Source organism: Carettochelys insculpta, chromosome 13, assembly GCF_033958435.1.
Source record: "Carettochelys insculpta isolate YL-2023 chromosome 13, ASM3395843v1, whole genome shotgun sequence".
NCBI classification, from domain to species: Eukaryota; Metazoa; Chordata; order Testudines; family Carettochelyidae; genus Carettochelys; species Carettochelys insculpta.
The window spans coordinates 20,539,217-20,564,371 of record NC_134149.1 but is presented as its reverse complement, the minus strand read 5'-3'; the positions used below and the strand labels follow the sequence as shown (position 1 = coordinate 20,564,371).

General features: G+C 42.4%; 1 protein-coding gene across 2 annotated transcripts in view; it reads right to left on the bottom strand.

The window, feature by feature from the left end:
• Positions 1–25,155, bottom strand: part of ATRX (ATRX chromatin remodeler) — a 168,825-nt gene that overhangs the window by 118,028 nt on the left and 25,642 nt on the right. Inside the window, exons 4-7 of one of the 2 annotated variants that reach the window (XM_075008068.1) lie at positions 20,695–20,747; positions 19,635–19,759; positions 18,244–18,363; positions 48–110 (exon numbers count right to left, since the gene is read on the bottom strand). In XM_075008068.1, coding sequence (XP_074864169.1) covers positions 48–110; positions 18,244–18,363; positions 19,635–19,759; positions 20,695–20,747 — 361 coding nt within the window. The remainder of the gene's footprint in view (positions 1–47; positions 111–18,243; positions 18,364–19,634; positions 19,760–20,694; positions 20,748–25,155) is intronic. The other variant, XM_075008069.1, reaches the window with a different exon arrangement.

Genomic DNA, 25,155 nt, shown 5'->3' with positions numbered 1-25,155 from the left:
CCTTAGTTTTGACAAGACTGTAAGATCTAACTGACCAGTCAGCTTACCAGGAGGAAGACTAAGAACGTTTGGATGGTATTTTCGCTTTATAACCCTGTTCAGCACCACATCTATAAAAAGAATACAGGCCAGTTGCACCATTTCTGTAACTCCTCAAACATTTTGAAGATTATACTCCTTCTACAGCATCTAAACTGGTTCTTATAAAGGTCAGAACCAGAAAACAGAAAAATGTTTAGTTTTAAAGCACTTTTCATGACATTGGTTTGAAATCAAGGAATTTCTGGTAGTAAAATTTCACAGATCACATCCTTTTATCAAGGAACTTCAGGCCCAAATTCCAGCCTCATCCTTTAAAAGGCGGGGTGGCCAACCTTTTTTCATTGGAGGCCACATGGCACTTTTTATGTTTCAGGGGCTGAACACAAAATTGCCTCAAACCCACCCCACCCTGAGGCTTAAACACCTTGCAGCCCCAAACCATCCCCTTCGCTCGCAGGCTTAAACCTCTCTCAGCCCTAAACCCAGGATTAAACTTACCTTACACAGGAACTCCATGTGCTGCCACCCCCCGCTGCTCCTTCACTGGGCTGCCATCTCCTCCTCACTGCAGCTGTCTGGCTCCCCCGCAGCCCTCCTATAGCATGACAGGGGCAGCTCCCTGCCCTGCGGCACTGAACTAATGGGACTCAATTTAATTGGTTTAACAGTCAGATCCCTCCTGCCAGCCCTTAAACCAATTAGATTGCGTTCTACTCTTTCAGCACAGCACAGCAGGGAGCCAGAGGAGGAGTGAGCGGTGGGAGCCACAAATGGCTCCTTAAAGAGCCACATGTGGCTCAGAGCCACCCAGCCAGCTTCCTAAATGGTGCTGCAGCTGGTTCCGTGGGCTAGATGAAAAAGCCCCGCGGGGCCACGTGTTGGCCACCCCTGCTTTAGGGCCTTGGTTCATTAGACTGTTATGACCACAAACTGTGTGGCAGGTCAGAGTGTGGGAGGCAGTTCTTGAGGGACACACACCATTTTGCAAACAGTAACTAAAATCCTGAATTTCACCTAAACGTTTCCTGGCTGCCAAAAGTACGAAGCATATTTTTAATATTATGCTGTTCAGAAGGTAAATAGCCACATCCTATACTAGAGGTGCGCGCCAGATACTAGCTACTTCAATGCTGTAGAATTGTAGATTGGATGACCACAATAAGATATGAATCAGAATAGCATTATTAATATAGCTGGTCAATGATTTCATACTACATGTTATCAATGTTCTATTTTCATGGTCAGTGTGTGTTCAAAATGTCTTTCCTAACAGAAATTTCATGAGATTTGCATGGCAAATTAGTATCTGGTTATGTCAATAAATGTTACACTTGTTTTTATTCAATCTGTACTACAAAGTTACAGTATTTTTAAAATAAAAGTTACCAGGTCTGTGTTCTTATTAAAATGGTTTACATTACTATCACTAAAAATATTTCAAGATAAAAAGTGAAGTCACATCTGTTAGCATGTCTGCAGGCACCAAGAGACTCAAACATTCAGTTCAACCAAAACTTACATAATGGGGGAAAGGAGTAATAGTTAATGAAGACAGGAGCTAGACAGTTGAGGGTAATCAGCAACTGAATAATACATAGCCTTTCACAGATAGGTCGTAACAGTAAATAAGGTCCAAGATAATTGTCTCAAATCCTTACCAGCCAATGAGTGGCTGGTGTCTAATGTAAGATGAGTTGCTTATCTTTGCCCATTACAGAGTGAAACTATAACACACAAAATATTACCAAAACTAATTTTTTAGAAGGAGCCCAAAAATGCAATGGACACAATCTAGAGTTTAAGAGGCTCATAGAATCATAGAAGAGTAGGACTGGAAAGGACCTCGAGAGGTCATCGAGCCCAGCCCCCTGCCCTCATGGAAGGACCAAGCACTTTCTAGACCATCCCTGAAAGACATCTATCTAACCTCTTCTTAACTATCTCCAGTGATGGAGATTCTACCACCTCCCTTGGCAATTCGTTCCAGTGTTTGATCACCCTGACAGTTAGGAACTTTTTCCTAATGTCCAACCTGAACCTCCCCTGCTGCAATTTAAGTCCATTGCCTCTTGTTCTATCCTCAGAGGCAAGGAAGAACAAGTTCCCTCCCTCTGCCTTATGACACCCTTTTAGATACCTGAAAACTGCTATCATGTCCCCCACAATCTTCTCTTTTCCAAACTAAACAAGCCCAATTCCTTCAGCCTTTCTTCATAGGTCATGTTCTCTAGACCTTTGATCATTCTCGTTGCTCTCCTCTGGACCCTCTCCAATTTCTCCACATCCTTCCTGAACTGCGGTGTCCAGAACTGGACACAATATTCCAGCTGAGGCCTAACTAGCGCAGAGTAGACAGGAGAATGACTTCTCGTGTTTTGTTCACAACACACCTGTTAATGCATCCTAGAATCATGTTTGCCTTTTTCGCAACAGCATCACACTGTTGACTCATATCTAGCTTGTGGTCCACTATAACCCCTAGATCCCTTTCTGCTGTACTCATTCCTAGGCAGTCCTTTCCCATTCTGTATGTGTGACACTGATTGTTCCTTCCTAAGTGGAGCACTTTGCATTTGTCCTTATTAAACTTCATCCTGTTCACCTCAGCCCATTTCTCCAGTTTATCCAGATCCTTTTGAATTATGACCCTATCCTCCAAAGAAGTTCCAACCCCTCCCAGCTTGGCATCATCTGCAAACTTAATAAGTGTACCTTCTATGTCAATATCTAAATCGTTAATGAAGATATTGAACAGAACCGGTCCTAATACAGACCCCTGGAGAACCCCACTAGTTATACTTTTCCAGCAGGATTGAAAACTATTAATAACTACTTTCTGGGTACGGTTATCCAGCCAGTTGTTCACCCACCTTATAGTAGCCCCATCTAAGTTGTATTTGAGTAGTTTATTGATAAGTATATTATGTGAGACCGTGTCAAATGCTTTACTGAAGTCTAGGTATATCACATCCACTGCTTCTCCCTTACCCACAAGGCTCGTTATTCTATCAAAGAAAGCTATTAGATTGGTTTGACATGATCTGTTTTTAACAAAACCATGCTGGCTGTTCCCTATCACCTTCCAACTGCTTGCAGATGATTTCTTTAATGACCTGCTCCATTATCTTTCCTGGCACAGAAGTTAAGCTGACTGGCCTGTAGTTTCCTGGGTTATTCTTGTTCCCCTTTTTATAAATGGGTACTATATTTGCCCTTTTCCAGTCTTCTGGAATCTCTTCCGTCTCCCACAATTTTCCAAAAATGATTGCTAAAGGCTCAGATACCTCTTCTATCAGCTCCTTGAGGATTCTAGGGTGCATTTCATCTGGCCCTGGTGATTTGCAGACATCTAATTTTTCTAAGTAAATTTTAATTTGTTCTTTTCGTATTTCAGCTTCTAAACCTAGCCCTTTTTCACTAGCATTCTCTATGTCAGACATTCCTTCAGATTTCTCAGTAAAGACCGAAACAAAGAAATCATTAAACATCTCTGCCATTTCCGAATTCCCTGTTACTGTTTCGCCCTCGTCACTGACCAATGGCCCTACCCTCTCCTTGGTCGTCTTCTTGTTACCAATGTATTTGTAAAAAGCCTTCTTGTTTCCCTTTATGCTTGTAGCTAGCTTGAGCTCATTTTGTGCCTTAGCTTTTCTAATCTTGCTCCTGCATGCTCGTGTTGTTTGCCTATATTCATCCTTTGTAATTTGTCCTAGTTTCCATTTCTTATACAATTCGTTTTTCAGTTTGAGATCATGCAAGATCTCCTGGTTAAGCCAAGGTAGTCTTTTGCCATGTTTTCTATCTTTCCTATGCAGCGGGATAGTTTGCTTTTGGGCCCTTAATAATGTCCCTTTGAAAAACTGACAACTCTCCTCACCCGTTTTTCCCCTCAGTTTAGCTTCCCATGGGACCTTACCTACCAGCTGTCTGAGTTTACCAAAATCTGCCTTCCTGAAATCCATTATCTCTATTGTACTGTTTTCCCTCCTACCCTTCCTTAGAATTGTGAACTCTATGATTTCATGATCTCTTTCACCCAAGCATCCTTCCACTTTCAAATTCTCAATAATTTCCTCCCTATTTGTTAAAATTAAATCTAGAACAGCTTTCCCCCCAGTAGCTTTTTCAACCTTTTGGAATAAAAAGTTGTCTGTAATACAATCCAAGAATTTATTGGACAGTCTGTCCCCTGCTGTATTAGTTTCCCCAACATATACCTGGATAGTTGAAGTCCCCCATCACCACCAAATTCTGGGCCCTGGATGATTTTGTTAGCTGTTTAAAGAAAGCCTCATCCACCTCTTCCACCTGGCTAGGGGGCCTGTAGTAGACGCATAGTAGGACCCCATCCTTGTTTTTTACTCCTCTGAGTCTAACCCAGAGACTTTCAACCCGTCCATCTCCTATATCCATCTCTACCTCTGTCCAAGTGTGTACATTTTTAATATACAAGGCAACACCTCCTCCCTTCTTTCCCTGTCTGTCCTTCCTAAGCAGGCTGTACTCTTCAATACCAACATTCCAATCATGAGTATTATCCCACCAAGTTTCTGTGATGCCAACGATATCATAGTTGTATTCATTTATTAGTACTTCCAATTCTTCTTGTTTATTTCCCATACTTCTTGCATTTGTATATAGGAATCTCAGACATTGATTTGAAGAACAGTCCTTCCAAAATAGGGTGAAAGCATACCACCATGTCAGAGCAGCGTAGATTTTCCCACTACAGCCTATTATGTTTGGTTCGTGGATAGACAGGAGGCTGTCATTACCTGGGATACCAACTTGTTAGTTTTCACAAGTATTACATTCACTTCAATATGTTAGAAAAATGCAATTAAACTTCCACCAAGCAATGAAAGCTACTAAGTATGTAAAATTTTACATAACATTGCACTTACAGCTATTGTGTTTACAGTGTTTGGGAATCTACGAAGAGTGATCATTCATCCTTCAGCAGGGCATGAAAATGTAGGAAGTACACCAAAGACAACACAAAGTCCTTGTCTATAGGTAAAATTGCATCATTTTAACAAAACTGTGACATGACCAATTTGGCATCACCACATCTTTAGTTAAACTTCTGTATCTCCTTAGTTTATAAAAGCCCAACCTAGCCTTTCGGGGCGGGATTAGTATTTTTTTTAATCAAAATTAAGAGGGAGTTCCAATGCAAGACAATACAGAATTTCTATGAAGATGCATGAAAAACCATAGGGCTGTGTCATGAGGTTACAGGGACCCTGAGGCTACGTCTACGTTACAATATAAATTCCATTTTACAACACTGTGTTTTATAAATTCAATTTTCAATGTCTTCACCTCCCCACAAAGTTGAGTTAGGGCTGCCACACTAAATCGACACACATGGACTGTTGCAGCAATGCACTGTGGGAACCTATCCCACAGTCCCCTCAGCCTTGTACCAATCTGGGGTTTTTTTTGAAGTGCAGTCTGCAGGGAAAAAATTGCCCCACAAGTGGTTGTGGATATGTGATGTCATCTCCCCACATTGCTTTCCATAGGTGGAGAATGAGGGCAATGCAAGAGGTCATTTTTCAGAGGGCAAGAAAGAAAAGTAGGGAATCCCATGCAAAAGAAAGCCAAACAGGCTGGCTTCAGAAGGTGACAACCATGTAAACTGGTTGCTCGGCTGCTTTTCTCCTGTAGGAATAACATCTTTAGGTAAGACTTTTGCCTGATCAGCCAACTAGCATGCCAGGCAAGGGACTGTCATACCCACATGCCAGAATGACTTCGTGTCCTAGGATCACCCAGGTGACTGTGCCATCTCAGCTGGTCCCCCAGCCACTCTGCCTCCTTCTTGAAACTACTCCTGCTTGTCCAGAATGACGACTTTTATGCTATCATTCAAGTACACGCATGACTCCCCCACAGCCTAACTGCCACCTGGAGCAGTGGGAAAGGGGCTGGTGCCAGCATTGAAAAAAAATCTTGGCCTCACCTGCGATGTTCTGTGCAAGGAAGAAGCCATCACCCTGTGTTGGAGCTATTTTTCCCTGGGTAGATACGATCACTGTGCCGATAAAGAAGTTTCTCAGTGTTTCATGCAAGCATAACCCCCACAGCCTAGCTGCCACATGGTGCAGTGATGAAGGGGTGGGTGCCAAAGCAGGAAAAAAAAAAAATCTCTCTCCTGTTATAACCTGAGCAGGGAAGAAGCCACCACACTGTATTAGGGCTGTTTTTTCATGGGTAGATGCGATCACTATACTAATAATGAATTAAAAATGGGCCCAGGTGCCCACTTTTAATTTCCTGGGTTTCTGCTGCTGAATTCAAATTGGTGGACTTCCTGGTATCTTCTTCCTGCGCACCAGGAGAATAGCAGAGATGGAAGCAGCTAGAGTGGACAACCATGGAGCATTGAGGAAAACATAAGTGGCATCTCTGGAGGCCAATAAAGTCTATGTAAATAATTGCTGTTTCCATACTAGCATTAATCTGACCTTTTAAATTTGAACTTGCTGCTATGCCAACTTGCTTTATGAACGTAATAATATCAACCTTAGAGCTCCCTAAAATTGACCTAATGGCATTCACAATGAAGACAGTGACACTGTAAAATCGACTTCATAATGTAGTGTAGAAATAGCCTTAGACTGAAGGAGGAGACAGATGAGAGTGTATGGACACATGGAGATAGAGTGATAAAGTATTTGAACATGGGGACAGAAGGGAGGAGGGCACAGGACCACACAGGAGGGAGGTGTCTGAACTGGGGTGCATGGCCACATGGAAACAGAAGCAGATATGCCTGACTGAATGAGAGGGGCTGGGAGTGAGCCAGAATCTGCACGGGGGAAGCCCTTAAACAATCCTTCTATCCCACAAAAAACCACACACCACCACACCTCACAAACTGTGCTGCTCCCACCCACATCCAATAACCCTGAAAATTCACTCCTAGGCTCCCTCCCTCTTCTTCACCTTCTCCCTTTCCCACTTACTCCCTAAAGCCTTTGCACTGCTTCTGAGGGGTGCAAGAAATAGATTTTTGTATTATATTTTAAATGAATTATTACCCAATTTCCACATTTAATATGCCTAATAAGAAATCTATTTGTCAAAAAACACTTCCCTCAATCATTTTTGCCTGTTTGGTACAGAGATCCTAACAGGATTTTAAAATAAATTACATAAAAATTGAAACTGATGCCATTGTATTATGTTATGTTGACAAATAGCCAGAATTTTGCAGATTTTTTTTTTTTTTATAATTGTACACAATTAGCTTTTTTGGCACATAATTCCCCAAGAGTATTATTTTAACAAGGACAGAAGCAATCTTCCCTACTAAGTCAATCTGATCTAGCTCTAGACCCAAGACAATAATTTTTTGCCAACTTTTTTGAAAGTTCAGACACTCAGTAACTCTGAAAGTCAGGTCACTTCTATATCAGTACCTGCACAGGAATTTAACAGCCTAATTTTTAGGCATGCAGGTATCAAAATTTTGACTTATGTCCAGGTCAAAAACTGAATAATGGAGTCCACATTCTTACTAAATTGACGTAAACCTTTTGCACTTCTGGGCCAAAGTTCAACATTTTTTTCTTCAAAGACTGCTTCAATAGTGACCAGAACATCAGAAAGTTGATATTACGAAGGAAGAGGTGGTTACTGATAACCACCCTTCAAACAGTATTCCACAAGGACAATATGCTTTCCTGAAGTAATAAAATGTAATGCAGATTTAACCTGTCTAGTCCAGCAGTCTCTTGTCCAGCAACATCTGTAGGCCAGGATGATTCTAGTTAGCCAAACGACCACTGGCCCATGGCCCCATAAAGTTCGTTTACAGGCACCAGTTCTGGCTCTGTGTTCTGGGCTCTTAAGCTGTAAATTTACCCTTAAGTGTCTTCTAAGAACCCAGTAAGCAGTGGAAGTGTTGGTAATCCTACTAAAACAATACTCACCTCCCATGGTCCAGCAAGTTCTCTCATTCGGCGCCGATCAGGTCTCCAGGGTGCCAGACTAGAGAAGTTCAGCCTGTAGTTATGTAACATCAGTATATAATGCTGCCTGTATTTTTTTTCCCTAAGACCTATAAATTTCCTAGGAGAGGGAAGTGTTTCTTTCTTACATCAAATTAATAAGCAATTACCTAAACACCTTTATAAATAGTCTAGATGTTCCAAAAATGTTTTTGCAGGACACAATGTTTTATCGTTTAGCTACAGCAAGATTTTTTTTAAAAAAAAGGTGGGGGTACAAACTCTGGTCCAGATATATTCACTGTACAGGTTGCACCTCTGAAATCCAGGACACTCAGGTCCAGTAGTATCCGTAGTCTAGTATGACCATGGGTATTGCTGCACCAGAAAGCCCCAGCAGCCAGCAATCTGAGACCAGGAACCCCTGCTCAGGCTGGGAAGCCACAACTGGGCTGCTGACTAACGAACCAGCAGCAGCCAGTGAGTTATGGCCAGGGCACGACAGCCTGGTAGAGGCGAGGGAGATGCAGCCTGGCCATGGCTGGAGAGACTGTGCCAGCAGCCCAGGGAGCTGCAACAGGGGAGCCGGCAGCCCACAGCTCGGTAGTTGATGGCTGAGGACCACCAGACAGGGCCAGGGAACAGCAACATGCACCAGAGGGCTGGGGGCCAGGGAACACACCCAAGGGCTGGGGGTCAGGAAACAGCAGCATATGGCTGGGCCAGAAAGCTGGCACCTGGGAGTTGGGAAGCCAGCAGCCTGTGTCCAGGGCTGCAAGCCATGGGCGACAGCCAGAAAGTTTTTAGGGCTGGCTGCTGGGAGTAGGCCCACAGCCAGGAGGGGATCCTGGGAGCAGGGCCAGGGGCCAACAAGGGAGCACTGACCTCCCCGGATCCAGCACAATCCCTGGTCTGGGACCACTGAGGTTCCAACTGTGCCAGACCATGGAGGTGCAACCTGTATTTTACACACAGGTATGAGGGTAACAAATCCTCCACGAAGTTCACAGATCAAAGAAAGCAGACAGTTCAAATTTGGTACTCTGTAGGTGGCAGCTGCATATAAATATATACTAATTGATGATACAACCTTTCTTTATTTTAAAAGTTAGAGTATGAAACAAATCTGAGGTTTAACACTATTAAAGTACCTGCAAACGTATTAATAATTCAAGTATACACCTTCCTTGGTAAATTAACTGAGGAAAAATGAAATTGTTTAACCTCAAAGTACTCAAAAGACAAGATGACTAACGAAAATATTTAAAAATTCAGTGAGAAGTTTTGTTCTTTTAGGTAAGTATCAGAGGGGTAGCCAAGTTAGTCTGTATCTTCAAAAATCTGACAAAGCATGTCTTTGTCCACAAAAGCTCCTGGTCCAAAATATCTGTTAGTCTATAAGGTGCCACATGACTTCTTGTTGTACTTTTTAGATAAGAGATTTATTACTAATGAAAAACACAAGGGATTCTGTGTAAAGAGCGCTGAATACCTAACTGATAGATGCTAGAGAAGTTAAATTAATCCAGTTCCCAGTCCCATCTTTATTAGGAGTTTTGTAAACTAAATGAAACAGGTAGAAGACACGTAAGAGTCTCTTCACCCCCCAACATACCCAGAAGGCACGCAAACCCAAATTCCCTTAAACAAGGTGAGATCAACAAATGTAAACTTTTGCTAGATTAAACACACAAACAACTAAATACAATCAATACCTACTCTGGTGAAGAAAAGTAGACCAAGCCATGGAAAGCTTCACAGATACCAGAGCCAAAAAGGACTCGTGACGATTTAATCAGACATCTTGCTCAACACAGTCCACAGGGCCCTCAATTTCTGTGTCAACTAGACCCCATGTCTTTAAATGGTGACTGTCTTTTCTTAACACCTTCCCAGTAACGGAAAAATCAAACAACCCTTGGCAAGCTGTTCCAATGGTTAATTACGCTCACTCTTAAAAATGTCAACGTTATTTTGCAATGTACTTTATTTAGCTTCAATTTCCAGCCACTGGATATTGGTATACATTTGTCTACTACAAGGAAGATCACTCTAGTACGAAACGTCTCTTCCTTATGTAAGTGCTTGCACATTGTAGGTGCTTAAAAATAGGGGTTATGGACAGCTCAGTGTTTTGAGCATTGGCCTTGTAAACCCAGGGTTGAGAGTGTAATCATTGATGGGGCCATTTAGGGGTCTGGAGAAAATAGATTTAAAAAAACTGTCAGGGATGATTCTTGGTCCTGTTGAGAGGGCAGGGGACTGGACTTGATGACCTTTCAAGATCCCCTCCAGTTCTATGAGATATTGTGATCTAATCACCAATTAACAACCACTGAAAGCACAATTCCTTTAGTCATACTTCAGTCATTCTTCATGGCTCTCCTCTGAACTCTAATTTTTCAATGTCTGTCTTGATTTGTAAAAACCAAAAATAGACATAGTATTCTAAGAACTAGTGCACTACCACCACAAATACAGGTAAAATAACTTTTCTACCACAGAAACGTATAGTCCCAAGGATCATAATAGCCCTTTTGGTGCAGTGTTTCCCTGGAGCTCACATTTAACTGATTATCCACCATGACTCCAAACATCTTTTTCACCATCCTGGCTTCCCATGTTAGAGTCACTCATCCTATAAGTAAGACCTGTGTTCTTTGTTCCGAGTTCCGTGACTTTATTTAAGACTGCACTGTAGAACATGTACTTAAGACCAGTTTATGAAGCAACCCAGATAACTCTCATATTTATTATTTTTACCATTCCCTAAATCCTTGTATAATTTGCAAACATTCTCTGAAATTCTGTTTTCTTTCAGTTCACTAATAAATGTTAAATAGCACAGAGCCAAGAACCAATCCCCCGCCCCATCAAGATTCCCCATTTACAATCACATTTTGAGACCTATTAGACAGTTTGAAGCCATTTACCACGACATGCTAATTTTATCATTTTAGGTTTTTTTAAACCAAAATGATGTATGGTACTGAGTCAAATACCTTTCACAGACATCTATTACAACTGCGCTATTATCCTTATGGACCAAACTACTAGTTTCATAAAAAAATTTCAGAAGATCTACTTGCAAAGTACAAAGAAGTGAGGATTATGACTAGGCATATGGGCTCTGAGGAGGGGCTGGGAATGAGGGGATTGAGGTGCAGGAAGGCACTCTGGGGCTACAGTGCAGAGATCGGACACCTATCAGCCCTCTCTCACCAGAGCAGTTTAGGGTCAGGTAAGAGATCCCTTCCCCTGCTGCAGCATGTTTGGCAGGGATGAAGGGAGAGGCACCTTGCCATGGCAACTCCTCCAGAAAGGCTGGGTCACCACTCCATAGCCACAGCAGGTCACCCAAGAGAGATTCAAATGACATCCAGCTGATTAGTAGAGTGGCCACAACCAGCAGCATGTGTTCCTACTGCACATCCACACGACGATATAGTTTGTAGACTGACCTCAGCCGAGCCTGTAATAGTCTCGTGCAGAGATGTACGTGTCAAACAACAAATGTGGCTGCTGCCATGTGCTGCAGCAATTGCAAGCAGAGTTTGGCTGTTATCTGTGGACAGCTTTGTGCTGTTGAGATTAGGTCTGCTTGATGAAGAAGTGATGCTGTGGCCATGGTGTAGTCTAAATGAACTCCAATGAAGTCAAGCTGTTGCGGTGGGATTAAAGTGCACTTTGGTACTGCTTTGTAGACCAAGACTGTCGAAGACAGTTTCAAGTATAACTGCTTGTGCTGTATGTGGGAAGGACGAGCCTTTTAATATAACGATTCCAGGCCTGAAAAGGTGTGCAGCCACAACTGCAAGGGTGTTGGGAAAGACATTGGAGGCAGTAGAAAAGGCCAAGTGAGAGAACTCTTATTGGAAGTGGTAGTTGCCAACTACACAGCAAAAGGGTATCACCCATGTGCGGGATGTATGGCAATACGAAAATATGCATGTTGAAGTCGAGGGTTGATAGCCAATCTCCCTTCTTCAGTGCAGGGCTTATGACGGCGAGGGTAACCATTTTGAAATATCGTGTACAAATGAATTTATTCATGTTGTGCAAGTCTATTATGGGCATCCAGCCCCATTTTCTTGCAAGAAAAAGATGTGAAAAAACCCTGGTCCCTGCTGTTGTGGAAGGCGTTCTATTGCACGTATTTGCAGGAGATGGTTGAATTCCTGCATGAGGAGTGCCTCATGAGATGGGTCCCTGAAGAGAGGATGGGCATGGAGGGGCGGGGGGAGATGCAACTGGGAGGCAATATCCAGTTCTTACAACTTCTAGCTCCCATTTCTCTGTTGCGAAGGTAGTCCAGACCGAGCAGATGGTTGCTAGACAATCCCCAAATGGAACAGAGATGGTGGTGACCTGCCATAGAGAGCTTGAGGCTACTGGCCCCTGGACAAAGGCTTCAAAGTATTCGTTGAGATGTTGAATGCTGGGATGCAGATGGCTGGCCAACCTGTGGCCAATGTCTCCTTTTTCTTGCTTACAACTACGGTCATACTGCCTCTGGGATTGTGTGTAGGGCATGCTTGTGCATCTCTGGTTGAAATCCCCACCCCGTTTTCTTTTGTTCTCGGGTACACGTATGCCCAGCATTTTTAAAGGTAGACCTGGAGTCCTTCAGACTGTGCCAAGTTTCATTGGTCAATTCCACAAAGAGCTGGGAGCCCTCAAAAGGTAGATCCTCCACAGTGAATTAGAATTCTTCAGGGAATCCTGAGATGCAACCAGGATGTCCATCTCATCATTAGTTCTGTGGAAACAGACACTGTGGTGGTGTCTGCAGAATTTAAAGCAGCCTGGAGCACGGCCCAAAAGATGAAGGAGCCATCTCAATCATGTACAGAAGACATTTAATAAAAGGTGGACATTTGCATTAAAACATGGGTATATTTTGCTAGACAAGCTGCGTAATTTGCAATTCTGAACTTCAGGATGGCCAGTTAATAGGGTTTTCTGCCAAATAATCTCGGTGCTTCCAGTTCCTATTACAGGGAGTCAACTGCACAGCATTGTGGCCACTGCTATGGTTCACAGCATCCACCACTATAGAATGTGGGGTGGGTTAGTGGGATGGGAGTTTTATCAGACCATTTGCAGGAAGGATGAATGGTGGCCAGGGATTGCCATGCTGTCTTTGTTGCATCTGTCAGTGTGGGACAGGGAAAGCTTCGCAGCTGGGACAGCATGTACAATATCCATCAGTCTGTCCTGAATCTCTGGTAATTGTTCCAGGGAGACATCTAGCAAGTCAGCCACTCTCTTGTACAACTTCTAGAACAACTTAAAATTGTCTCCCAAAATGGAGGCATTCTAGTATCATCAGATGATGAAGAAAATACATATGCTGGAGCTAAGGGGTCTATGTCTCTATGCTCCTCTAGCAATTCTGTACCCTCCTCAGGGCCTATTATAGATGGAGGGTCTGGAGTTGCTGAGGCCTGTCTGATCAGTGAGATGAGGCTGATTCTTACAGTGGTCGAAGTTGCTGAGCTCTACACGTAGCCCAGGAGACACTGGCAGAATTTGGAGACACTGGCATTAGTGAAATTAGCCATTGTGGTACTTAGAGTTGGGGGGAGGGGGGACACGGAGTGGTTCTAAAGAACTGAAATTACTATAGAATTAACAAATAAATGAATAAGCAAAAGTAAAAAGGTACGTACCAATGGTTCTAAGGAAGGGTTCAACACAGCACTGCTAAGTTCCAACTGAAGGCAGCAGCAGTAAAGAAGGAACTGAGGGGATGGTTGTCTGTGCATGCGGGATAGTGGCACTGACCGGCACATGCTGGCTGTCCCTCATGTGCAGCCTACCAAGGGTACTGCTACCAAAAGTCTCTGACCACAGGTGCAAGGGGCACAGACACCTAAAGTGTAGCATCCATAGCGACATTCCTCAGAAAAGAACGCTCGGTTCATTTATGTAACAAAGCCTTGATGGGTGGAGCAGTGCACATGTGCCTGTGTGACAAGATGAAAATTGGGTCACATATCTTCCACAAATATAGCACCATGTACTATTTCCTAAATTTATGAAACTGAAGTTATCTAAAAAGATTACCCAACGTATATCCTCCTAGCTAGATGTGGGTCAGATGTATGGCACATGGTAGGATAGTGACAGCTGTTTAGATGCTGCAGAAATGTCATTTTTACAAATAAATTATGAGAACGTAGACGAAGAACATGTATGGTGGGTCCATTGGATCTTTCGCCATTTGCAAGAAAGCTCACTGGCCCACTGGTAGAAAAATGGGGAGCTCTGAGTTTTGCACTGGCTGCAGTTAGTAAAACTTGCTAATATGTATATTCTCAGACTGAAGAGTGGCCCTGGCATTTTTATCGGAGTGGAGGAACTCAGTCTGACTGAAGAAATAAGATTCATCAAAAGGTTGTTCCCTCTATGGCAGTGATGTCCAAACTTTTCCTGCCATGCCCTCCTGATCAGTAACAGAACATGTCTGTGCCCACCCCCCATCACTGCATAGTTGACTCAGCACAGGAGACTGGGTGGAAGCCAGAATTGCAGGTAAAGTTGAGGATGGAGAAGCAGCAGCTAGATGTGGAGCTGGCCTCAGGCGGGAGTACACCAGGGGCTACAGCTGCAACTGAATGGTGCTGCCTCCCTGCCCTCCACGCCACAGGAATACACCCACAGTTTGAGGACCACTGCTCTATGGTGTTCTGCACTTCCCTTGAGAAGCCTGACAAAGGCAGCCACGACTCCCTCACAGCATGTCAATCCCCGAAGCTATCGTCCACAAAGAATTGTCTACCCTGTCCTGGAGTCTTGTTCTTGCATCCAGTTTTTTTTCCCCAGATGACTGCCTGGAAGTGGACTGAATATTGCTGGGGAAGTTTGTCAGCAAAGTCTGCCAATTTCCTGTATGTAAGGAAGCTGTATTTAGCTAAGACAGCCAAGTAACTGGAGATATGAAATTGGAGGCTGGCAGAGAATACCTTGCAACCCAGATCCAGTCACTTTCCATCTGTCTGCCAGGGTGGAGTATGTGTATTGCTGTTGGGCCCATTCCATTGCTGCCTGTATGATGAAGGAAATGGTTGGGAGATGAGAGAACAGAAACTCAGATCCCTTTACAGCTACCCACACTTGAAGGTGGTTATGCACATGATTGGAGTATGTCAGGCAGTCTGGACAGCATTTTAGATCAGAGTCAGTCTGGCTCCCCCCACCATTACTGCATAGTTGGCTTGCATTAAGATGTATAAGATGCCAAGCATTTGGTATTGTTTGTCCTGTACATCCTCCAGTGGAACGTGGAGGGCATCCGCTATCCTAAATAAGAGTTCCTCGAATTGACAGTAGTCTTCCAGGGATGAGGAGGAAGTAAAATACACTGCAGCATCTGGAGTTCTGACAGTACTTTTGGAATCAGAGCGTTCTCCAACATTGGTTTGGAATGCCCACTCAATGACGGTCACACAGGCAAGATAAAGTGGAGCAGGAAGGTTATTAATGTACCTACTGCAGCCATGACTCCTAGTAGGAGCAACAAGACAGATTCAGCGGGGCTGCTTCTCCATTGACATAACATCTGGATGCAGCAATATCCTTCTAGGGCTGGGAGGAATACTTACTGCCTGCTTATATGCACGCTTCCCTTACTCACAACTAGGCCCTGTCATGGGCTTCACAGCACTGGTAGCTATAGAACCAGAGCCCGTGGTAGGAAGCATGCTCCTTGACTGCTCAGACCAACCTAAGATGGGGTTCCCTGATCTGGATATGACTTCAGCCTCATGGCAAATTCCATGAGTTGTAGCACAGCCTTCCCAAGTATGACTTGGCTGGAGAAGCAGCTACAGCATACAGATGCAATGTAAATGTAGCTTTAGTGCTCACTGCTGACTGAGAACAGGCCAGGGCAAAAAGCACAGATCCTGAATCCCAGTGTCTTCTGCACAATCCAGTACCCAGATGTGGGTGCTGGGGGTGGTGCTGGGGGGCGGGAGATCTGGCAAAATAGCATTAAAGTCCTTAAAATCCTAAAAACTGTTAAATATTAACAAAGTATATCTCAAGAGACAGGAGAACACTAGAGGCTCCAACTATGACCATGTGGCAGTGAGCAGGAATGGAGATCATGGTCAATTGACCCTACCCTTTATTAACTCAGACAAAACCATGAGATTCTATTCTGAATACGATATCTAATAATATAAATGAAAATAAGCCTTTCAATTGCTCAATCAAGTTAGAGGATAAAATGCTGTTTTAAGAAACTTCACACATGCACAAAAGACCAAGTCAATTTTTTCAGTCATTTCTGGTTCCTATTAAATATCTAAAGTACATATGAGGAAGAACAAGAAGTTATTTATATAAACTACTATAACAAAGAAGGAGTAAGTTGCTAAATTACTATTTTTGGTATGCAAATTACAAAACTGGATGTAATGTAACAGGAGAAAAGAATGTAAAGTTACTTCTTATTTTTATTTTTTGCAGAGTAGTTTAGACTTGGCCTCTTACTCCTTTCTATCTTCCAACCCCATGAGAGATGAATTAATGCTATCCACTAACATCAATGTAACTCCCTATCAATTCTAGTAGCGGTCAGGGAAAATTGGCTGTCATCGCAACTTTCCACAGATAACCTAAGGTATATAATCAACAGTCAGGTAATTGCTGAGAAATTACATTAATCTGGGAAATCAAACCAAAAGATCTTCCTCACCAACTAACATTCTGTCTCTACCTACATGTAAAGTAATCCCTTGATTGGAGAGGGGTTGGGGAAACACTCCTCATGCCTGCTAGAATCAGTCATTTTATATCAACAGTCACTCTGGCTCCTCCCACCATTACTGCATAGTTGGCTTGCATTAAGATGTATAAGATGCCAAGCTTGAAGTTTCCCTGCTCCTGACAGGAATGGCTGCCTGACTTGCAGCTACTCTCTCTAACAGCAGCAGTTTCCACTCCTGTCAGGGGCAGCAGTCGCATTAAACCAAGACACACACAACTTGACTGAGCATATCTCAAGGACTTACTGCATGTGGATTTCTTGGAGTCTCAGAAAATACATTCAATGGAATTCTCACCTCATTCCCCAGCACTGGCATACATGACATTTATAAAAGGCATGCAGTTCTACACCTGCATGCTCTTGGAAGTTAAAAACAGCATCCTCCACACACCATGACTTTGAATGTTCACTATGTGCAAGGTGACTCCACGTGGAGGATGACAGTTCATTCTACAATGTGTTCAGGAGCCAGGCAGAACTATCCTGCAGGTGGAATTCAGCCCTCAAGCTACCAGACTGAGCATGGATTTTTTTTTTTTTTGGGGGGGGGGGGGGGGGAGAGAGAGAAGAGAGAAATTCTGGGGTGGGGGTCGGCAACCAAAATAGCAACAAGAGACATTTTTTCCAGTTCAGTAAAAAAATTCAATAATTCAAGAGCCACAATGCATGTGAATACGAGACAATCCTTAATGAATAATGTCAAACCATACTTTTTGTAACCGCTATTTTAAGAAAAGCACACACACTTTGTAATGTGATACATGTTTACTGCAGGAAGTTTACAAATTTTTTTTTACATATTCTATTTCCTCACACTTTATCTGTGAGTTTGTACCACTGTCTTCCTGACTAACTCCCTAACCTTCTCTGTCTCTGGAGGATGCGAAAGGGAGTTATCCGAAGTTTTATGATCACCTATTATTTGCTATTTAGATAGCAGTTGCTCATTTTTGGGCTTTCAGACAATCACTGTTTATCAAAAAATAATCAGGAGGTTTTTTTGTTTTTTTTTTGTTTTTTAAACTTTCCAATTATAGTGTCAGGAGTCAAAGAAGTCCTTAAAGAACCGCCTGCAGCTCCAGAGCCACAGGTTGCATAACCCTGGTTCTGAGGTATGCAACTGTATGCTATAGTTCCATAGAAAAGGATACGGAAAAATAGCAGAGTGGAACCAAACTCTTGAGAACAGAGTGAGGGGGATTTACACAGAATACCTAAAAAATCGTGCTGTGGCTACCCAAAACAAGAGACTTCACAAAAGCTAATCTTAGCTTTCACTGCTGCACTGAAGGGACAGCAATGGAGGCTAATTTCAGCAGGACAGAACCCTTAATGAATTAAGAGCCAGAAGAGTGGAGGTTTTTTTTTCTTTTAGGAAGTATGTACAACTTTTGGATGTACCAAATGTGGCCATAAACAGCAGTTTAAACCCATTTTAAACATGTTTTAAAATGTATTTACCTCCACGCTTTTTAGGAGCTTCAGGTTTCATTTTAACGATATTTCTGCTTCTAAATTCAGGCCCTTTAAAATCATCTTTGTCTTCATTCAGCACTGGCTCTGGTTGTACAACCACTGTACCTAGAATGATTTCATTTAAAAGTGGGAAACCATTACACATCCAAGTGACATTCAAGCGAAGAGAAAGCCAACATTACACATTTTTCCCCCAACAAACTATACTACTAAGGTTGACACATTACCTACTGCATAGATATCCACATCATAAATATCAGTGCCACACACCTCAAACGTAACACATTCATATCTTTGATCGTACGAGATCAAAGACTGCACTGATTATAGAGAGAGTGAACTATACTCTACCCACAGATGTAGCCCACGAAGAACAGAGTAAAGCGTAACAGTGAGACAATATTGCAATGCAAGTGTTCTGTGGCTCAAAGAGCTTCTTTACAATAGCTGAACATCTCTCAAAAAAGTCTTAGAAATTTCTTCCTTCTCATACCATCAGGAAAAACACTCATTTTTTCTTTTACAGAGTTCTTAAATTTACTAAAGCTCAAACAAAACAGGGCAATGCTAAACAAAGTTGCATCAAGAAAATAGTGTAATTTTACATTTAGAGAGGTTTCTCAATTGTGTGTCGACAAGGAACTTGCAGTAATACAACATTCTGTAAAAATAGCCCTGCAGTGAATGCTACTGATACAAGGAGCAGTACTGGTCTCTCTGAAATTAGAAATCTTACTATCGTTTACACAGAACTAAAAAAAGCAAGCTTTTTGTTGTTGTTGCTGCTGCTGCTGCTTTTAACCATGCTAAAACGAAGAACAGTATGCAAAAGCGACTTTTTAAGAATCATGCCTAAAAATAACCCAACACTGACACGTTTTTTTTTGTTGTGTTTTGTAACATGTTTTGCACTCTGCAATAACCTCTGAAGCTCTTAACCAGGTAAAATTTTGAAAGTCACTTATGAGAACTAAATACCATTCTCAAATGGGATTTAAGTACTTAGGAAAATTTTACCTTGAATATTTAAGAAAGAACAAAACCAAAATAACATTTCCTATTTCACGTCTTTATTTCTATGAAAATCTGGATTCCATTGCATTTTTTAAATTAAATAATCAGTTCATTCTGGTAGGTACAGCACTTATGTAGTAGGGCTGAAAATAGACATTGCAAAAAAAATTTTAACACATTCAATGTTATATTCATAGCAGATCCTCAGTATCCTCATTTGTAAGGTTAACACTGTATATAAATAAATAAATAAAAACCAGACACAAGTATACAACATTTCCTTTTGCAGCACTTACACATGTTACATCATAACCTTGAAACTACTTCACAGAATTCAGACACACAGAAAATGTATCAACTACCTTTTGGTAAGCTTTTCATATCAACATCATTTTCTGAGTTTTCATTTGAAACATCTTCATTTATTGTTTCAGTTAAGATTTGCTCATCATCTGATCCAACATACTTTGTTACAACTGAAGGTTTCCTGTATGATCAGAAAAAAAATCCACATGAGATCTTTTATAGCACTACAGGTGTACATGGCACTATGCAATCAACAACCATGTCATTGGTACAGAAATCTTGTAATTTTAAGGTTTTTTTTGTTTTTTTGTTTTAAATATAAACTACATAAAATGACGAATCAGAGAGAAATAGACAAGTGAGAGTGACAACAGTAAACAAAAAAGGAACATTGTTCTTAGACATAGTGGGTTTTTTTAAAATGTCCTCCCCGTGAAAGGATTACATATTATTTAGTTTTACATATTTGAGAAGGATGTGAAGGACAGAACCATAAGGTTTACTAAAAGGCAGCAAAAGAAAAGAAGGACTATGATAAGTTAAGGTTGCTAAAATACAGTTACTTTTGGCCAGGATATTTGTTTTCTTTAGACACTAACCAATAAGCAATTACCTTAGTGAATTACTTCTTGAAAGAAGTAGAGGGGAAAAAGAAGATGAACTCAAGTGCATCAGACTGGAAATATTTGCCTGACACACCCCGACAGCTACAGGTATTCATTCTACTGGTAACCAGCAATGTGTATTTCTGATTCAGGTAAACTCATATAGGCCACTTGGATACAAATAAATAATTTTTATGGAGGGAAAACACGTGTGTGATGAGTAGTTCTGAAGGAGGAGACCCATGAGCACTTATTTCTGGTGAGCCTTGAGATAGTCTTTAGGGTATCTCATTTTCTTTGTTAATAAAGCCCTAGTTCAGAGTAAGGGGGTAAATTTGGACTTGACTCAGTGAGACTCCTCAGCTGGTGCAAATCAGCCTGAACTTACATGGCTCTATGCCAATCTACAATTTACAGTAATCTGGACCCACATGGATTGTTTATACAGACCATGTCAGGAATGGCATGTAGTTAGAAATAGTATTACTCACATTTTTCTTTTCAAACTAACCTTTTTGAACGTGATGATCCCAAAGATTTTGATCTTTCTGAAGAGCTATTTCCCTAAAGCAAGGAAAAATATGAAGTCACAAATATGTTAGTATGTGACCAGAACACACATCAAAAACTTGGATTATACAGCAGCAACCAGAAGTCAATTTCTGCCTGAGTTTAAACCAATCATATCCCATTTCTCGTAAATACTACATTTCACATCAAGGTCAGCAAAGCAAAAATTAAAGTTTTGCTTGTAAATGTGCAGTGCTGTAATTAATGCAATTAATTTAATGGGAATACTAGTCTCAGACATTTTAGTGTCATGTTAAGTAACCCTGCTCAGGAGAGTTTGGCATTCATAGAATTTTAAGAGGGGGAAGGACAGCTCAGTGGCTTGAGCATTAGCCTGCTAAACCCCAGGTTGTGAGTTTAATCCTTGAGTAGGCCATTTAGGGATTGAGGCAAATAGATGTCAGGGATGGTGCCTGGTCCTGCCAAGAGGGCAGGGGACTGGACTAGATGATCTCCTGAGGTCCCTTTCAGCTCTATGAGATGTGTACCTTCAATTATTTAAAAAATAATTTAAATTAGCTGAATTAAATTATGAGACTTTTTAGTTTACAAATCATGACCTGGATTAAGATCTTTTAAAATTAATATACACTTTGAACCCCACCAAACATATGCTGCATGAGAAATTATAATATTATCATTTCAGCAATTCACAGAAATGTATATTATATTTCTACACACAACTGGTAGGAAACTGAGGAAGCATTACAAGTCCTGCAATTCCCCATCCCACAGGGTCCATTTAACAGTTAAGGCTCAAACTTCACAACTTTCAGTGCCAAGTACAAGGAGAGTCTCATTCAAAAGCATATAATTAATATTCTTGGGTCACATATGGGTGCTCCCAATCCATAAGAGCATCTTCACTGTGGAGTCAACTCAGGTGAATGTGAGCATCTGGACTGGCCCAGATCCTGAACTAATGGCCATACTGCATAGCCATACCTCAGTATGTCCATTCAACTGCCACCACACTGGTGCTCTATAACCTCATAAACCACTAGCTCAACCTTTTAAATCACTTCCCATTATTTCAGGCTACAATAAGCTGACCCACTCTATGCTTCTTCACCAATGACTCATGGGAAAATCTCTTTGCCCTTGTAGGCTCACGGGACATAATGTGGGACGGAGGTAATGAAAAGTTATAAGCCATTGAATGGCTTCACCTATGTTCTGGGCTTTACCAGTGGCCAGAAACCAGATTCAAGAAAATACTAGCCTAAAAGTCCCAGTTATTCTGCAGTTCAACCGAGCCTTAACATGTTGTTCAAACCGCTTTAAAAATTAAAACAAAAATTTAAAAAATACAAGAGAAAGATTCTGCTAATGTCTCATTGTCCTAAACAACATTTTTCAAATTTCTTAACTCTACTTATGCATATAACACCATTTATATCTCAATCCTTTTTAATAATATAACTTCTAGAACTATCAAACAATTAAAATTAGTTGTGATTAATCAATTTTTAATCACACTATTAATAGAATGTAAAAAAATTTCAATTGGCATTGTCAAATACATTGATTTCAATTACAGCACAGAAGGCTAAGTGTGCAGAGCTCCCTTTATTTTACTTTTGATTACAAATACTTGAACAGTAAAAAGAAAAAATAGTGCTTTTCAATACATCTCATCGAAATACTGTTGTGTGATCTGTTTATTGTAAAAATTTAACTGACAATGTAGGTTTTTTTTTATTTGGTTACATAACTGCACTCAAAAACAAAACCATGTAAAACTTTAGCACTCATAAGTCAACTCAGTCATCTTATCCATCCAATTCAGCTAAGTCAAGTGGATTCATTTATATTTATGGGAGACAATGCTGCTCACTTCTAATTTCCAGCATCACTTGACAGTTAAAAAAGGTGTTCACATGGCACTTTTGTAGCCAGCAGTGCAAGGTATTTACATGCCAGTTATGCTAAATATTTGTGTGTCCCTTTGTGCTTCAGCCAGAATGCCAGAGGACATGCTTCCATGCTGATAACATTCATACAAAAATAATGCATTAATTACATTTGTGACTAAACTCACTGGGGTAGAAATGTTTGTTTCCTGTCCTGTGTTTTACCTGTGTTCTGCCATATATTTCCATGTTACAGCAGCCTTGGATCATGTGACCCAGTATATCTTGTTCAATTTAAGAACACAATCATTGCAGATTTGACAAAAAGCAAAGAAAGACCCAATGTCAGATTCTAAGGATAGTTACAGCACTTGACCCAAGATTTAACAACCTGATGTGACAAGATATGAAATATACTGTCAGAAGTCTTAAAAGAGCAACACTCCAGTGAAGAAGCTACATAACCCAAACTACCAAAAAATAAAAACAACTCTCTGTTGACAATACCTTACTCAGAGAGTAACAACAAACATATGCCTGTTCTAACTGTTTTGGATTATCATCAAGCAGAACCTTTCGTCAGCATGGAAGTATGTCCTCTGGAACGGTAGCCAAAGCCTAAAGGGGCGTAAAAATGTATAGCGTATCCAGCACTGCAATGGGACTGAGTGGCTGCCCACTGACCTGGAGGTGGAGGAAGCCCTCTGGGAGCCATTTTGGGCAGAGCTTAACCCCTCCCAGTCACCTGACTGGAAGTCAGGAGGTGGGCCAGGAATATAAGTGCCCATCTTGAGGACTCAGTCTGTCTCCAGCCTCTGGAGGAACTAGAGGTCTGCCCTGCACTTGCTGTCTGGGACCCTGAGGACTGGCCAGGCCCCCCAAGATGCCAGCTAGACCTGGATCCCCTGGAACCCCTGAGAGACCGCCCTGACCCAGAGTACTGGCCTGATCACCTGCCTTGGCCTGCACCCTGAGTCTGGCTGGAACCGCAAGACCTGCAAATGGCCACGGACTGGGCTAGACTCCCTGGTCCCCAGTTGGTCCTAGATCGCCTGGAACCCCTGAGAGAGCAACCTGACCCAGTCTGCACCCAGAGTCTGGCTGGAATTGTGAGATCTGCAAGAGGCAGCAGACTGGCCTGGACCCCAGCTGGTCCTGCATCTCCTGGAACTCCTGAGAGACTAGTCTGACCCAGAGGAGCGGCCAGAACTCTGGACCAGACATGCACCCCAAGTCTGATGGGAACTGCAAGATCTGCAAGCAGCCACCAACTGGCCTGGATCCCCTGAAATCCCCTAGAGACAGGCCTAATGCCCAGTTACGTGCCAGGGGAGAATGGAAATGGCCCAGGGAATAATGAGGTCTGTTAAAGGACCTCAGGGCAGTGTGTTGCGGTGTGGATCGCCACTGACAGGGCCCTGGGCTGGGGTGCAGTGGAATGGGCGGGCCTGCATCCCCCAACTGAGCGACAGTCTCCTCCTCCCCACCAACACAGGCAAATTGCCTGCACCCCTCCTGAAGAAGGAGACACTGTTTGCTGGGTTACCAGGCCACACCTGAGACTGTTTACTGCCCTGCCCTGAACCAGGGCCTGGGCTCCCTAAACGGCTAATTGTGTTTGCTGCCCCACACTGAGCCAGGGCCTGGGCACTCAGAACTGTGAAAACACTGCCTGTTTGCTGCCCTGCCCTGTCCAAGGGCTGAGTATCTGAACCAGCAGCATTTGGTTGCTGGCTGCCTTGACCCAGGGTTAGGGCCCCTGACTTGGGCTTATTTACCTTTTGTCCACCTGAAGCAAGGCCAGGTCTCTGAATTGTTGCCTCTTGCCCACCGGAAGCTAGGCTGGGTTCATGGACTATTTATTTGGGCGGTGGTTTTAGCTCCCGTAGTAGTGGGATGGAGTGGCCACCCACTGACCCAGAGGCAGATGAACCCCTCCAGGAAGTCAAACCAGATACAGGAATATAAATACCTTGCAATGCCAGCTACAAAACTACTGGTTGGACCTCCCTGGTCTGCTATCCTGTGAACGTGGGAAGTCCTGAATAAAGCAATCTGCCAGACCAGGGGAGGTCTGCTGCCACCAGCACTGGCTCCCCGTCCCAGCTCCCCTATCCTGCCTGCCATGGCCCTCTGGTTCCCACATCCAAGCTGCACTCTAAGCCGTCAGCCCTCCTGCTGCATGAATCCTGACACCCAGGGCTCTCTGGTCCTTGAATCTTGGCACCCAGGGCTCTCTGGCAGGATCACAGATGGTGCCAGACCAGAGAGTATTGTTTAGGGAGGTACAACCTGTACAATATAAACACCTGTTATCACAGTCAGGTGACATTGTAAACAAATAGGCAGCATTATCTCCTGTAAATAAAAACAAACAAACTTGTTTGTCTTAGTGATTGGCTGAATAAGAAGGACGACTGATGGACCTGTAGGATCCAAAGATTTATGTTATTTTGATTTTGAGTGCAGTTATGCCACAAAAAGATCTATAATTGAAAGTTGCACTTTCACAACAGAAATTGCACTATAGTACTTGTCCAAGACAAACT